The sequence below is a fragment of the Hylobates moloch genome, unplaced genomic scaffold, assembly GCF_009828535.3.
Source record: "Hylobates moloch isolate HMO894 unplaced genomic scaffold, HMol_V3 SCAFFOLD_19, whole genome shotgun sequence".
NCBI classification, from domain to species: Eukaryota; Metazoa; Chordata; class Mammalia; order Primates; family Hylobatidae; genus Hylobates; species Hylobates moloch.
In genome coordinates this window covers 46080395-46097475 of record NW_026652294.1, presented here as the reverse complement: position 1 = coordinate 46097475, position 17081 = coordinate 46080395, and the positions used below count along the sequence as shown (strand labels likewise).

Below are 17081 nucleotides of genomic sequence, written 5' to 3'. Positions count from 1 at the left end.
ACGCTTTGTGAAAGGTCAGTTGGTTATACGTATTTGGCTTTATTTCTAGGTTCTCTATTCTGTTCCATTGGTCTACATATGTACTTTTATACAAGTACCCCCCTTTTGGTTACTTTAGCCTTGTCATATGGTTTTAGATCTGGTAATGTGATGTCTCTGGCCTCCTTCTTTCTGCTTGGGATTGCTTTGGCTATTCAGGCTCTTTTTTGATTCCCTGTGAATTTTAGGGGTACTTTCTCTAATTCTGTGAAGAATGACAGTGGTGTGTTAATAGGAATTGCATGGAATCTGTAGATTGCTTTGGTTAATATGATCATTTTCACTATATTGATTCTCCTAATCTATGAACATAGGGCATATTTCCATTTGTTTGTGTCATCTATGATTTCCTTCAGCAGTGCTTTCTAGTTCTCCTTGCAGAGATCTTTCACCTCCTTGGTTAAGTATATTCCTAGGTTTTTCTTGTTGTTGTTGTTGCAGCTATTGTAAAAGGGATTAGGTTCTTGATTAGATTCTCACCTTGGTCATTCTTGATGTTTACTAGTGCTTCTGATTTGTGTACATTGATTTCGTAACATGAGACTTTTACTGATTTCATTGATCAAATCTAGGAGTCTTTAGGGTTTTCTAAGCTAAAACAGAGATAGTTTGACTTTGTCTTTTCCAATTTGGATGCCCTTTATTTATTTCTCTTACCTGATTGCTCTGGCTAGGACTTCCCAGTTTTATTCTAAATATGCATGAAATAAGAAGTAAAATGGACAGTAATTGATGATTATTTTATTCCATATCTCTCATATGCAGATAAAATTAATTCCAAATTCATTGTTGAAACACATATTATCTTTTACTTTTAAATTAAATATTAGATCCTGTCTTGTTCCAAAAAGGAATTTTAAAATTGGTCATAAAATACTTGAGAATCAAGAAGATAAGTTGAAAGTGTTACCAAAAAGAGAAACATAAAAAGGATGGGGTAACAGTTATAGACAGCTTAGGCCAGTCTTGGATTATAGTAATCTGCAGATACATGTTGTGTGAATGACATCTGAAGGTGTTAGCTTACACTGTAAATCATTTTTATGACTACACATACACTATTTCACGAAGATGAAAATGCATTTCTAGTGAATTTCTAAACTTGTTTGTAAACAGTAACTTATTTTAAATTAGCTAACTCTAAATGATCTGTTCTAATTAATTTTCAACTTGCATAATATGAAAAAGAAGTAGTTTTCAACTTGTAACTTTACTGAAAAATTTCAAATATGCTTTTCCATAATATTTACCAGGGTTACTAGTAACAGAAACTTACCAGTTGATGGAATATTTCTTTCCTCACTACCTCTCAAATATATATGTCCCTTGGAAGAGATCAAAGTGAGAAATTAAAAACGTGAGAACTAGAAAGGAAACGAGAGCATAGGAGTTTTTATGAGGATAATAAACCCACATGGGAAGAGCCAGATCACAAAATAAACTTTTTTATTTTTTAACAAAACACATTTTAATGTAATCCGTGTTTAACTGCAGACTTGCCTTAAAACAAGAAAAAGTGGCGAAAAGAAATGCCGATATGTTGTATAATAAAGATAGTGAACAGTCAAGAATAAAAGAAGAGGAGTGTGGGAAAGTTGTTGAAACACAGCAACAACTTAAATGGAATCTGAGCAGACTTGTTAAGAAATTGAGGACAGTAAGAAATAACTTGGATCTGGTAAATTAATCTTTGGTGTAAACTTCATTTTTCTAACTTTATGTTTCATCAGTATTACTTATAATTTTTTGGCTTCATGTACATCATTTAGGTTTAAAACAAACCAAAACTGTTATTTCCTCTTAAGAATGAACTATGACATTTATAGATAAAATTATTTACTGTAAACCTTGGCATCTATTAGATGCTTAGTCTGTGTTTTTAGAATGGAGGATAAGTTGAGTTTAATCACTAACATAGCTGTTCATTTACACTTTTTTTTATGTTAAAATACAGGCTAAATAGCTTTGAAACTATAAGGACACTAGTTAAATGTTTTGAAAGAAATTTTATTTCACAATGCTGTATCTTCCCATATTTAAGAACTGTTTTTCCTCTTTGACAGATTTAGCTGTCATGTATGCAATTAAGATTTGAGTGATTCTTGAGGGATAAAAGTTCTTGTGTTTTAACAGGCTACTTGCTTTTAACCGTTTTATAAGAGAGGCTCTGCTCTTAACCTTTTAGATTTTCTTTTTCAGTGCTATTAGACCAAAACCTCCATGTTATCTCTAGGTTGTGCAGGAGAGAAACGATGCCCAGAAGCAACTTTCTGAAGAACAGAATGCCAGAATATTACAATATCAGATTCTGACGAGTAAACAAAAGGAACTAGAAATGGCTCAAAAGAAAATTAATTCTGAGGTATTTTCTTTAGTCATTTTCAAATATGTTTTTGTATGTGAATATATTTTTAAAAAACAACTCTGTGCAACTTGGAAAGTACAATGGATTTTTGAACTCACACACACACACACACACACACACACACACACATTTGGGGGTGGTGATAGTGGTTCTGGCATTTTTGGCTCATTGAATAAAGTCATGTTCTTAATTCAACTCCATTTGTTTGCAAGAGTCAAGTAGTGACATTCACAGTGGCCTTATCCAAAGGAGAAACATTTGTTATTTTTCATAGAATTAATGATCTTTCCACAATCTCAAAATCCTTGCTACTAACAACAGATGTTCTAGTTTTCAGACATTATTTCATCTTCCTAATATATTAATGGAGAGGTTAGATTATTATTTCCACTGGTAGTAAGGATGAAATGTATAGCCAGTTCAGAGGCCATACTTCAGATGCCGTTTCCCTTACTTTTGAGGAGAGTAACAGTTTGCTCCAAGTAGCATCTCATTTCAGTGCAAAGAGCTTTGAAAACAATGATATGCCATAATATAAACTTGGTGATAATTTATTGGTAAGTGTTTTGTTCTTAGAAAAATAGTTCAGTGTTTGGGAGACTGAGGCGGGTAGATCACGAGGTCAGGAGATCAAGACCATCCTGGCTAACATGGTGAAACCCCGTCTCTACTAAAAATACAAAAAAAATTAGCCAGGCGTCGTAGCGGGCACTTGTAGTCCCAGCTACTTGGGAGGCTGAGGCAGGAGAATGGTGTGAACCCGGGTGGCGGAGCTTGCAGTCAGCCGAAATTGGGCCACTGCCCTCCAGCCTGGGCGACAGTGCGAGACTCGTCTCAAAAAAAAAAAAAGAAAAGAAAAATAGTTCAGTGTATTTCCCCGTTTCATGCTTATTTCTGTTTCAGACATTATAAAGAGGAAACATAAGTTATTGTAATAACAGATAATCTCATGATTTTCTAAGAAAAGCTCTGTAACTTCTTTTTTACCACTGGTGTTTTGAAATAAGCCTCTTTTATATTTATATATTTACGACACAGAAGTAATCGTGGTTTGGTGGAAGAGCACTAGAAGTAAAGAAAGGGGACCTAGGGAAAATCCTGCAACTTGCATATTTTTTGACCTCTCCTTTCAAAATTGTGATATAAATGAGTTCAGTGATATATGTACACGTGCTTGGTACAAGGCCAGGTACAGTGGCTCACGCCTGTAATCCCAGCACTTTGGGAGGTCAAGGTGGGTGGATCACTTGAGCCCAGGAGTTCCAGACCAGCCTGGGCAGCATGGCGAAACCCCATCTCTACAAAAAGTACAGATAAATTTAGCTGCGTGTGGGGGCGTGTGCCTCTAGTTCAGCTACCCAGGAGGCTGAAGTGGGAGAATCACCTGAGCCCGGGAGGCTTGATTGCGCCACTGCCCTCTAACCTGAGTGATGGAGTGGAGACCCTATCTCGAAAAAAAAAAAAAAAGCCTAATGTAATGCTTAGATTTAGCATTTATGAATAAATGTAATTCTTATATAACTGATGAGAAAAATGTTAGAAAAATCAATAGCTATAGAATATTCTCAGGAAAAAAAGAACGTTGGAACATTTCCCCTGTCTGGATATATGCAAAGCTACAGCTTTTACTATAGGGTGGTGTATAGGTGAGATGTCAGAGTGTAAAGCCAATTTTTTAATGTAGTCAAATTTATTAATCTTTAATGCCTTTGAGTTTGTTGTAATTTGGAGACAGTCTTTTCCAATTCTGAGATGCTTAAAAATTCTCTAGTTATTTATATTTTACATTCATGGATTCATTGTCTTCAAATAAACTTATGAAGTTTTGGGAATTTATGCTCTATGAGGTTTGAAGTTTCGATAGAATATTTTTTTCCAGTTGGATATCCACTTATGGCAATCTTTTCATTGTATACATATATAGGTTATTCTTTAATTTCAGAGAAAATCATAATATGTCATTTTATTGAGTGCTACTGAATGTTTCCTTTCTTAGATTTCTCATAGGCATCAGAAAGAAAAGGATCTCTTTCATGAAAATTGCATGTTGCAGGAAGAAATTGCCTTGTTGAGACTGGAAATAGATACAATAAAAAATCAGAACAAGCAAAAGGAAAGGAAATATTTTGAGGACATTGAGGTTGTGAAAGAAAAAAATGATAACCTTCAAAAAATTACAAAACTAAGTGAGAAAACATTAACAGAAACAATACTCCAGTACAGTGGACAGCAGAACAATCTGACAGCTGAGAACAAAATACTCAATTCTGAACTGGAGAATGGGAAACAGAACCAAGAAAGACTGGAAATAGAAATGGAATCATACTGTTGTAGACTGGCTGCTGCTCTAGGTGACTGTGATCAAAGTCAGACAGCAAGAGACCTAAAACTTGATTTCCAGAGAACAATACAAGAGTGGATTCGTTTACAGGACAAAATGAAGGTTGATATGTCTGGCCTACAAGCTAAGAATGAGATTCTTTCTGAAAAACTTTCTAATGCTGAAAGTAAAATCAACAGCCTGCAAATTCAGCTCCATAACAAAAGAGATGCTCTTGGAAGACAGAGTTTGATTTTGGAACGTGTGCAAAGAGACCTCAGCCAAACACAGTGTCAGAAGAAAGAAATTGAACAAATGTACCAAATTGAACAAAGCAAACTGAAGAAATACATTGCCAAGCAGGAATCTGTAGAGGAGAGATTGTCTCAACTACAAAGTGAAAATACGTTGCTTCGACAGCAACTGGATGATGCTCACAAGAAAGCTAACAGTCAAGAAAAGGCAATCAGTACTATCCAAGACCAGTTTCATTCTGCTGCCAAAAATCTTCGAGCTGAGAGTGAAAAGCAGATTCTTTCACTACAAGAGAAGAACAAGGAGCTGATGGATGAATATAATCATTTAAAAGAAAGAATGGATCGATGTGAGAAAGAGAAAGCAGGAAGAAAAGTAAGTATTAAGAAAGATAAAATATTTTTCAACCTTCCTGAAAGAAAATGTAAAGTAATATTTGGTTATGGCTAAATGTTATATCTAGTTGAATATAAAATATATAGATCACAAATGTATTTGCTGTATCAGCCTAGAAATGTACCAGTGAAAAAGAAGTTAAACCTGAAAGATGCTTTACTTTGCATAAAGAAATTGTGTCACCTATGAAATTTTAAGTTCAGTTACAGTGTTAATAGGTACAGACTAATACTCATAATGTAGTCTTATGCTGCTGAAATGATCATTGCAATGCCTTTATGTGGCCATGTTTTAATACCATGATGAAGCAGGTAAACAGAAATGCTCATACCTGACATGAATATTTTGAAATTAAGATTCAGTGAGGAGGGTTGCTTTGACCGTTAATTCCAGATTTCCCAGGTGAACTGAAGTATACTACTGTATCTCATAATACTTTTCCTTCAGTGGTTTTGTAATGTATTTAAGTTGGTATAATTTTATTTTTATTCATATCAATTTGACTTAAATCTGAGACGATTTCAGTCTCAAATTACTTGTTATGACCTCTCAATTCTTTAAAGGCATTTACTTTTTTTTTTTTTTGAAATGGAGTCTTGCTCTGTAAGTTTTGTATTTTTAGTAGAGACGGAGTTTCACCATGTTGGCAAGGCTGGTCTCGAACTCCTGACCTCAGGTGATCCGCCCGCCTTGGCCTTCCAAAGTGCTGGGATTACAGGCGTGAGCCACTGTGCCCGGCCTAAAGGCATTTTCTTTTTATTAAATCATAATTTGGGACAGATGTGAATTTCAGCAAAGCCATGTTACATTTAATCTTACCACTGGTGTTTATAATTTACTTTGAATGTTTTTACAAAGAATTTGCTCATAATTTTCATTTCAAGGCTCACTGCCTATCATTCGGATATAACTTTGACCAGTGCAAAAGTAATTGTGGCTATCTGTGATTTGTTTGGCATTGAGCCCCATTTTCAAACTAATCAGAGGTGGCAGCATTCACATATAGCAGGAATGGACTGAATAGGTGAGACAGTTGTAGGAGCTGAGGTCAGGAGGGAGGTAGAGGCCAGGTTACCTAGGGCCTCAAAGGCCATTGGAATTTTACTTGTATTTTGAGATAGGAATCTTTTAGAAGGATCTGAGCAGGCAATTGAATATGCAAGGAACTCTGAGGTTGATTTGAGCTTCTAATAAAAAATGGAAAACATTTTACAGTGTGGGATGTACCACCAGCAGCCCCACCCACATACCAATTTCTTTTTGAGACTTCAGTAGGTTGTTAAGCATTGCAGATGTTTCAGGGAAGAGTGAGTAGTGGGCTGAATTTATTGCCTAAGTTCACAGAAAACTGATTTGGCAGGAAGATAACACCTTCTTTGTCCTTAACTAAATTCAATAATAAACAAGAATGTATGCACATGAGGAAAAGAAGGTGAATCATATATGTGTTGATATTTTTCAAAGTATATATGTTAAAGTTAAATCTTACTACCATAATTTAATAATAAGGTGATTTATAAATCAGTAACAAAAAATACCTTCACAGGTAGTTATGAGACAACTCCAACAAGAATGGACCGATCTCCTAAAACAACAACCTACATCAGAGGCTACCTCACGTTGTCACATTAATTTAGATGAGACACAGGATTCAAAGAAGAAATTGGGTCAAATCAGAAGTGAAGTATGTATGAAACATAACATGTCAACAGTTAATCTATAGGTGGTGAAATAATGTCAGATGTTTTAGGATACTAATTGCAGTGGATAGCTTTTTTTTGTATTTTTATTATAAGTCATTTTATTACAATTTAATTATCTTTATAATACACTTGTTTCTTAACCTCTGGCTTTCATTCTGTCCTTTTCTCCTCATAAGTACGTACATTTTAAAAATAAGGATCATTTCCAAAGATCCTTAGGAAAATTGGGAATTATTCAGTATGCCTCACAGCAGTTGAGAGGCTTTTTTTTTTCCTGTGAAGTAGTATTTTTTTAGTGATTTCTCTATTGCCATGGTGAGGCAAGCCAGATTAAATTATAGGATAACGTTTAATAGAATGTTCCAGAAAATTGTCTTATTTCTTATCTTTACTTTTGTGAATGGGTACAGAATCTGTGTATATTTATTTCATGAATTTTAGGATAACTTGTACAGAAAGGCCATAGTACTGTTCTCCAAAATGCAAATGTTTTAATTTACAAACTACTTGAAATGTTAGGTACTTTCTTCATTTTCCTTTCATTTTAAATATATTGTGCTTTTTTTACAAATCATGTATAGTATGTACATCCAAAGTAGAGAATTAAGAGATGTATCTAGATTCTACCACTGAATTTTTAAAAACAAGTTTACTGAGAGATAATTCTCATACCATACAGTTTACCCGTTGAAGGTGTACAATTCATGGTCTCTTAGTATATTCACAGAGTTGCGTAACCATCACCATCATCAATTGTAGGACATTTTCATGACCCTGAAAAGAATCAGCAATCTATTTTGTTTCCATAGATTAGCCCATTCTAGACACACATCAATTGGATCACACAATATGTGGTAGTCTTTTGTGACTGGCTTCTTCTACTTAGCATAACATTTTTAAGGTTCATTGTGTTGTAACATGTATCAGTATTTAATTTCATCTTATTGCTGAGTAATTTTCTACTGTATGGACATACCACTCATTTATTTTTATTTATTTATTTATTTATTTTTTTTTTTTTTGAGACGGAGTCTTGCTCTGTCGCCCAGGCTGGAGTGCAGTGGCGCGATCTCGGCTCACTGCAAGCTCCGCCTCCCGGGTTCACGCCATTCTCCTGCCTCAGCCTCTCCGAGTAGCTGGGACTACAGGCGCCCGCCACCACGCCCGGCTAATTTTTTGTATTTTTAATAGAGACGGGGTTTCACCGTGGTCTCGATCTCCTGACCTCGTGATCCGCCCGCCTCGGCCTCCCAAAGTGCTGGGATTACAAGCGTGAGCCACCGCGCCCGGCCAATACCACTCATTTATTTAGCCATTCATCAGTTGATGGACCTTTGGGTTGTTTCCATGTTTTGGCTATTATTAATCATGCTGCTGTGAACTTTTATGTACAAGTTTTTGTGTTTGTATATGTATTCCTTTCTCTTGGGTGTATACATATGAGTTGAATTTCTGGGTCATATGGTAACTCTATGCTTAACCTTTTGAGGAGCTGCCAGTCTGCTTTCCAAAGGGGTTGCACCATTTACATTCCCATCAGCATTGTATGAGGGTTCTAATTTCTCCACATCCTTGTCACCATTTTTCATATTTTTGATTGAAAAAGGATTCCAACCTAGAGATATGAAGTGGTACCTCACTGTGGTTTTGATTCACATTTCCCTAATGATGAATGACTTTAAGCCTCTTTTTATGTGCTTATGAGCCATTTGTATATTTTCTTTGGAGAAATGTCTATTCAAATCCTTTGCCCACATTAAAATTGGGTTGTCCTAAATTTCTGAATTTTAAGAGTTCTTTATATACCCTAGGTGTAAGTCCCTTATCAGATATGTTTCCAAATATTTTCAATGGCTTTCCTTTTTATTTTCTTTTTTATGATTTATTATGTTTTTTTTTCCTTTTTTATTAAAAAAATCCAATTATAGCACAAATCTCTCAGCAGGGGTCAGTGTGGAATAAGAATAGCCAAAGTTAATGGCCATGACACAGGCAAGATTAATGCCTAAAGGGTTTCAAAAGTTGTGTGATGCAGATTTCATTAACATTTTAATTGTAATGTATCTTCTTAATCTTCTCTCACCCTAATGGCTTTATATACCTCCCCCCCCCAAAAAAAAAACAGAGAAAACTGCTGACAACAACAAAAAGTATCAATATACAAAATTTAACAAAGGCGCTTAGCTGTGCAATGGAAATGAAATTAAATGAGCAAAACTCTGTTAAAGCTGATTTTTTAACAGCACAAAAGTCAAGAATTCAGCAAAGATGGTACTTCCCCTTTCTTGGCACACACTCCTCTTCTTGAGCTCAGGCCACAGATACCAGCTCAGTATACTTGAGCAGTGTGCTTGAATCCTGGGGGTATTGAGACCAGGTTCATGACTTTGTCTTCTGGTCCCATGGGGTTGGGCATTGGCTGTGCTGGGGGTGGGGGCTGAACTGCTCCGAGGCCTCTGGCAAAGCACTCAGATGGGGCAGTGGAGGCTGTGCTATGTGCTTACCCCTGCGTGAGTAGCTAGGCAGGGGCCTTGGGAGGGGCTGGTGGACAAGAAGGTACACAGACCAGATATGCTGCAGTCCCGTGGTAAATGCAGCCCTACTGTGTTCTGGCCTGGCAGTAAGCAGGAGCTAGAGTCACTCAGAGCAAGATGGAGAGCCTTGGGGGATGGGTGCCTATGGTCATGTTTTGCTGCAGCTGTACCAGGTGCAAAACCTTCTGGGCTGTATGCGGGTTTGAGCTCTGCCTTTGCCTATTCTCCAGCCAGTACCTCTTGCCAGTTCAGATGTCTGTGTGGGTCCAGGGATCTCTGGGAGCTAGTATCCCAGAGTTCCTTGGTGGGAGTGTGGTGCTGCACAGTTCCTTCACTCACCCCTTCCTTAGTTTCTGGATTGGGGAGCAATCCTAGTGCTTAGTGATTCTGTGCAGGCTTCCCAGATTTCTTCCTCTTCAGCCTTGATGCCTGCATTACCTATCAAATTTCAGTGTTTTCTCTCCAAAGACCTGCTCGAAGTGTGATAATTTACTTAATATTTTGGTTTCTCTCTCACAGAGAGGCATTTCCTGGCTGCATGTGGTGACCATCTTGTCTTCCCCTAAAAACATCAAAATTGGTATTTAATAGAGCTTGCATTCAATCTGTAGACCACTTTCAGTAATAAGGTTATTTAACCAATATTCTTCCAGTCTGTGAGCATGCAATATCTTTCCATATTTGTGTCCTCTACAACTTCTTTCATCGGTGTTTTGTAGTTTTTTTTTTTTTTTTTTTGTAAAGATCTTTACAAAATCTCTCTGGTTAACTTTATTCTGAGGCATTTTATTATTTTGTAGCTGGAGTAGTGGGACTGCCTTCTTGATGTCTTTTTATGCTAGTTGATTAGTAGTGTATAGAAATCTTACACATGCTATTGGCATTATTTTTGTATGCTGATTTTGTGGTCTGCACCTTTGCTGAATTCTTTAGTTTTAACAGGCTTTTTTGGTGGCATGTTTATGGTTTTCTGTGTATGAGATCAGGTCATGTGCACAGGGAGACAATTTGACTTTCTGTTTTCCAATCTGGATCCCCTTTATTTCTCTGACAATTTTTGTATCTGTGTCCTTCAGGGATATTGGCATGTAGTTTTCTTTTGTTGTTGTGTCCGTGTCTGGGTTTGGCCTTAGAGTAATACTGACCTTTAGAATAAACTAGGAAGATTTTGGAATAATTTATGAAAAATTGGTGTTAGTTTTTCCTTAAAAGTTTAGTAGAATTCAGAGTAACTTATCCAGTTTTAGACCTTTCTTTGTTGGTAAACTTTATTCCTGATTCAATTACATTACTGTTATTGGTCTGTCCAGGTTTCCATTTCTTCTTGGTTCACTCTTGCTGGTTATGCATTTCCAGGAATGTATCCATTTTCCCTACGTTTCCAGTTTGTTGGCATGTAGTTGTTCATAATAGTCTCTTATGACCCCATGTATTTCTTTGCTATCTCCTTTTCTGTTTCTCTATGTACTTGAGTTTTCTCTTTTTTCTTGTTTAATATAGTTTGCAGTTTTGCTGTATTACTCTACCTCATTCAGTTCTGCCCTGCCTTTATCATTTCTTTCCTTCTACTACATTTGAGTTTTGGGTCTGTTCTTGCTCTTTTGGTTTCTTCAGGTGTATTTTTAGGTTGTTTATTTGAAGTCTTTCTCTTTTTTGGATGTAGCTGTTAATTGCTATAAATTGCCCTCTTAGTGCTTCTTTTGTCACTTTCTATAGGGATTGATTTTTTCCCCATTTTCATTTGTTTCAAAGTATTTTAAATTTTCTTTCTTAATTTACTGATTGGCCCAGTTGTTCATTCAGGAGCATGCTGTTTAATTTCCATGTGTTTGTACAGTTTACAAAGTTTTTGTCGTTATTGATTTCCATTTTTATTCCATTGTGGTTTGAGAAGATATTTGATATGAGCTTTTAAACCCAATATATGGTCTATTCTGGAGACTGTTCTATGTGCTAATGAGAAGAATGTGTATTCTGCAGCTTCTTAATAAAATGTTCTGTAAGCGTCTGCTAGGTCCATGTGGTCTATAGTGCAGGTTCATTTCGATGTTTCTTTGTTGATTTTCTGTTTAGATGATCCCTTCAATGCTGAAAGTCAGATGATGGAGTCCCCATCTATTATTGTACTGGAGGCTATCTGTCTCTTTAGTTTCAGTGATGTTTGCCATATATATCTGTGTGCTCAGGTATTGAGTATATATATATATACCTTTATGACTGTTGTATCCTCTTGCTGAATTGATCCTGTTATTATTATATAATGACCTTCTTTTTCTCTTTTATTTTTTTTTAAATTAAGATCTATTTTGTCTGATATAAATATAGTTACTCCTGTGTGCTTTTGGTTTCCATTTGCATGGAATATCCTTCCATCCCTTCACTTGCAGTCTATGTGTCTTTACAGGTAAAGTGAGTTTCTTGTAGGCAGCATATTATTTGGTCTTCTTTTATAATCAATTCAGTCTATCTCTAGCTTTAATTGGGGAATTTAAATCATGTATATTCAAAGTTTTTATGATAAGTGAGGACTTACTCATTTCATTTTATTAATTGTTTAGTGATTGTTTTGTCTATCATTTGTTCCTATCTTCCTCTTTTATTGTTTACCTCTACAATTTGCTGGTTTTCTGTAGTGATAATGTTTGATTCCTTTCTCTTTTTCATTTCTGTGCCTGCTCTACCAGTGAGTCTTACAGTTTTTTGATTTCATGGTGGTAGACATTGTCTTTTTGCTTCCAGATTGAGGACTCCTGTAAGTATTTCTTGTAGGATCAGTCTAGTGGTGATGCATTCCTTCAGGTTTTGCTTGTCTGAGACGTTATTTCTTTTTCAGTTTTATGTATTTATTTATTTATTGGAGACAGAGTCTCACTCTGTTGCCCTGGCTGGAGTTCAGTGGCATGATCTCAGCTTACTATAACCTCTGCCTCCCAGGTTCAAGCAATTCTTGTGCCTCAGCCTCCTGAGTAGCTGGGACTACAGGCATGAGCCACCATGCTTGGCTAATTTTTTGTATTTTTAGTAGAGATGGGGTTTTGACATATTTCCCAGGCTGGTCTTGAACTCCTGAGTTCAAGCAATCCCCCCACCTTGGCTTCCCAAAGTGCTAGGATTACAGGGATGAACCACTGCACCTGGCCCCTCTTTTTCAGTTTTAAAGGATAGGTTTGCTAGTGTAATATTCTTGATGGGCAGTCTTTTTCTTCCTGCATATTAAATATATCATCTCATTCTCTCCTATCCTCTAAGGTTTCTGCTGACAAATATGCTATTTGATATGGATTCCCTTGTATGTAACTTGGTGTTTTTCTCTTGCTCTTTGTATTTGACTTTTGACATTAGACTCTGATGTGCTGCAGAGAAGACATTTTTTATTGTATTTCTTTGGGGATCTTTGAGACGTCTGTATCCAGATGTTTACATCTCTCACAAGACTTGGGAGTTTTTCAGCTATTATTTCATTAGATAGGTTTTCTGTGCCTTTTCCTATCTCTTCTATTTCTGCAACTCCCAATATCCGAAAAAATTTTGGCTCATGATGGCCCATGTATCACATACACTGTCTTCATTCTTTTTATTTTCTTTTTGCTTTTTGTTTGCCTGACATCATATAAAGACCTCTCTTCAAGTTCAGAAATTCATTCTTCTGCTTGATCTAGTCTATTGCCAACATTCTCAGTTGTTTTTATTTTATGTATTGAATTCTAAGTTCCAGAATTTCTGTTTGGTTCCTTTTAATGCTATCTTTTTCATTGTTGAATTTCTTATTTAGATCATAAATTGTTTTCCTGATTCATTTGTATTACCTATCTTTCCTATCAGGAATCTTTCCTGATTCCTTTGTATTATTGTGTATCTTACTATGTTTCCTTAAGATCATTATTTTGAATTTTATAGGTTTTGTTTTCTTTGGGATCTATTACTGGAGAATTACTCTGTTCCTTTGGAAGTGTCATGTTTCTTTGATTTTTCATACTTCTTGTGTCCTTAATGTTGACAACTGTGCAGCTGGTGTAACAGTCACTTCATCTAGTTTTAGGGGTTGACTTTTTTCTGTAGATGTATCTATGTTGTTGGTTGAGTATGGTGCTCTGGCATTGATGATGGGTGGGTGCATTGGTGTAGTCTCCATATACTTATGCTTTCTTCTGCTGTAATCAACATCAGTGTCTGTAAGTTCCTCAGTGGCTTACAGTGTGGTTGTTAGTAGCAGGGGATGCTGTGGTGAGGCCTTGATGGTGATGGGGAGGACAGCAGGCCAGTCCTCAGGCACATTGATGGCATACATAAGGATGTATGTGTGATTGGCAGCACCAGGCCATGCATCCCAGTTTTTAGTGGCAGTGGTTACCTGAGTGGGCTGGCCCTTGGGCCTCCAGGTGGTGTGTGGTGGGATCAGAGGTGGCGGTAGCAGGCCAGCCCAAAGGACCTTGGTGACACTTGTGGCACTGGAGATGACAGTAGCAGCTGGGGGCCGGACCTTGGATCCCTTGGTAGCATGCATGGGCACTGGGTAGTGGTGAAAGCAGGCTGCATGGGCATTTCCCTGGCCCCCTATGAGGAACATTTAGGTGGGTACCTAAGGCAGTGTGTGGAGCAGGCTTGTCCACAGGTTCACTGAAGACACGTGCAGGAGCCTTTGCCAGTGGCTGGTGAGGCAGCCCTGTCTTTATGCTCCTGGATGCCATGTTCAGGTGCCTGTGGGGCAGTAGGACTCTCCTTGGTATTAGTGGTAGACGGGGCCTGGGTAAAGACACACAGGCCTGGGTGGAGTGGGCTGCTCCTCAGGGTCCTGGACAGTGTATGTGAGCACTGATAGCAACAACAGCAGCAGCAAGCAAAGTGGCCTTGTCTTCAGGCTCTCATATGGCTCACATGGGCACCGCCCCTGGTGGATGTGGCAGGGTTGTTCTCAGGCTCCTGCATGGTACACTTGAGTGGGCCAGTCCTCTGGCCTCCTAAAAGTAGTACAGGTGTGCACAGCACTACCACTGAAGGGGATAGGGCTGCTGTTGGTGGCAGTGGTGTCAGTCAGGTGGCTTCTAGGCTCTAGAGAGCACACACTTAGGATCCCTTTGATCTAGAGTAGTTTCCCTGGTAGGCTATTAGGTGACCATCTATTTCCACGGTATATGGTGCTGTGGGGCTAGGGATATGGGGGAATTGGTCCTGGCTTTGAGATGATCCTGGCTGGGCTGGCTACCTCAGTTCCCTTTCCTTCTGTCATCAGAGGATCTCTATCAATTTCCTGCTGAATTCCAGTATACTCTCTTTGATGTTTTCCTCAAGGTGTGGTTGCCTACTTGCTGTTTTGGTTTTTCTTTTGGAAAGAGGTGAGTGCTGGGTATTCCCAGTCAGCCATCTCGATGACGTCTCTGTCTATGCTGTGCATATTAAGGAATGTATAGACATGTTTTAAAACCTGCCCAATTGACCCTATAACTATAATTTAAAAGATTTCTACCACTGGAAAAACACACTAATTTCTAATTATTACCTCCCACCCCACACACAGGTTTTATTTAATATGGCAGCAGGCTCAGGCTTAAAGTGCAAGACCCTAACCTCCCACCACACACACACAAGTTTCATTTAATATGGCAGCAAGCTCAGGCTTGAAGTGCAAGATCCTACCATCTTTATCACATCCAGTAGGGATGCACCCTGGGTTGTGGTTTCTGTGGTATAACCCCTTGAGTGTATTTCTTGTCAACACAAAGACTTAAGAACTAAAGGGACAAGTTGCCTACCACTCACCCACCCAGCATTCTCCTAAACTGCCAGAGACCCTCCTATTGAACAGAGAGAAAATGAGAGTCACAAAGGAAATACTAGACCATGGCAATTCTGAAATACAGCCTGATGTGTGCTTCCACTTACTTGATTTGGACTTCATGGGAACCATCCTCTGGCTTTTTGTGGTACCTTCTTGGCTCTTTGTTGTATCCTTTTCATAAGCAATGACCTGTGTTTTCAGCTAAGTAGTTTCTTCAGCCGGCTTCCTCCCTGTAGAACTTCTTAGGTCCTAAGGCCTCTTTTCATTTTTACTGTCTTGGTGTCTTTTAAGCCAAGCTAGCAAGCAGTGCTATTGTTACTGTAATTCTCTTAGAGTCTCTTGTGAATTTTACTTGAGTTCTTGGCATTGGAAAAACCACTTGTCCAGATCTCTTTGAGATAAGCACTTCACCTTATGCTTCCTGTGAAGGAAGTACACTGTTTTGTGTAGTAGGACAGTGCCTTAAGGTGCGTATACCCTTAAGATCTTTAAGGGAATTTGAGGCACCAGCTTAACTCTTTCTGAGGTCTTTAAATAGGGTCTTACACTGACAGTCTTGGCTTCACCTTCAGACTTTCTCCTGGCAGCACCCTGGATTTGATCTTATCTCAGAGGCCATTTATCTCAGCAATACAGGTGCTCCTCAGATTAGGATGGGTTTGTGTATGGATGACATTTGCATTTGTTATGTCTGATATTTGCAATTTATAGGCCATCATAAATTGCAAGTATCAGAAGTTGTGAGTGGGTTTTCCGTTTATGATAATTTCCATTTACAGTTACTTTATCCTGATGTAACCACCCCTGTAAGCCAAGAGGCTTACACATATCATTTCATTACTCAACACGTATCATTTTCACAGTATTATAAAAAGTCAGAAAATGGTGAGTCGAACCATGCTAAGTCAAGGACTGTCTATATTTGGGAATCTGACATGTGGAGAGGCTATAAAAAGGAAACAGATACTTGAACCCAGAAACTCCTGGTTCCTTTATATGTAGTAGTCTTTCTTTAGCTTATCTCTTGCATTGGTTTTTCTTTCAGCGGCTGTGTAGTAACAGTGCCCTTTCCTTCAGGTTCCAATATCATTTTCTTCACTATCCTTGAAGCCCTTCCTACCAGCTTCTTCGAGGACCATCAGGCTTCCACTAACAGTCTCTTTAAAACTCTTCTTGTTTCTATGCTTATTCTTCTGTAGGTCCTTTCAGCTTCTGCTTAGCTCCTGGTCCAATGGTAATCCTACATGTTTTAGTAGTTTTTGTTGTTTTGTTGTTGTGCAAGTGTCAATATCTGTATCAGTTATTTCTTGGTATATAACAAAACGCAGTGTCTCAAAACAACATCTATTTTGTTCAGTCTGCAGTTTTAGGCAAGGCTCAGTGGGGCCAACTCACTTTTTCTTTACTTGGCATCAGCTGAGGTGACTTAAAGCTGGGGACTAGAATCATCTAAAGGCTTGTTTATTCACCTGTGCAGCATTCGAAGCTGGCTTTTGGCTGGGACGTTAGGTAGGGAAGTCAGCTCGAACACCTACCTACGTGAGGATTCACGGTGTGGTTTGGGCTTTCTCATAGCATGTTGGCTGCATTTTAAGGACAAGCGTCCCTAGAGAGAAAGAGTCAGGTAGAAGCTGTGTGACTTTTTGTAACCAACCTTAGAAGTCACACAGCAGTTCTGCCACATTGTGTTCAT

The 17081-nt window shown here is 38.0% G+C and overlaps 1 protein-coding gene across 21 annotated transcripts in view; it reads left to right on the top strand.

The window, feature by feature from the left end:
* LOC116458447 (coiled-coil domain-containing protein 144A) overlaps positions 1-17081 on the top strand; it is a 97155-nt gene that overhangs the window by 41049 nt on the left and 39025 nt on the right. For 20 of the 21 annotated variants that reach the window (XR_004245324.2, XR_009211037.1, XR_004245325.2 and 17 more), the window contains 4 exons: positions 1534-1717; positions 2273-2401; positions 4401-5354; positions 6922-7059. Coding sequence is in view for 13 of the 21 variants with exons in the window: in XM_058431247.1 (XP_058287230.1) it covers positions 1534-1717; positions 2273-2401; positions 4401-5354; positions 6922-7059 (1405 nt within the window). In the remaining 8 variants the exon portion in view is untranslated. The remainder of the gene's footprint in view (positions 1-1533; positions 1718-2272; positions 2402-4400; positions 5355-6921; positions 7060-17081) is intronic. The other variant, XM_032138071.2, reaches the window with a different exon arrangement.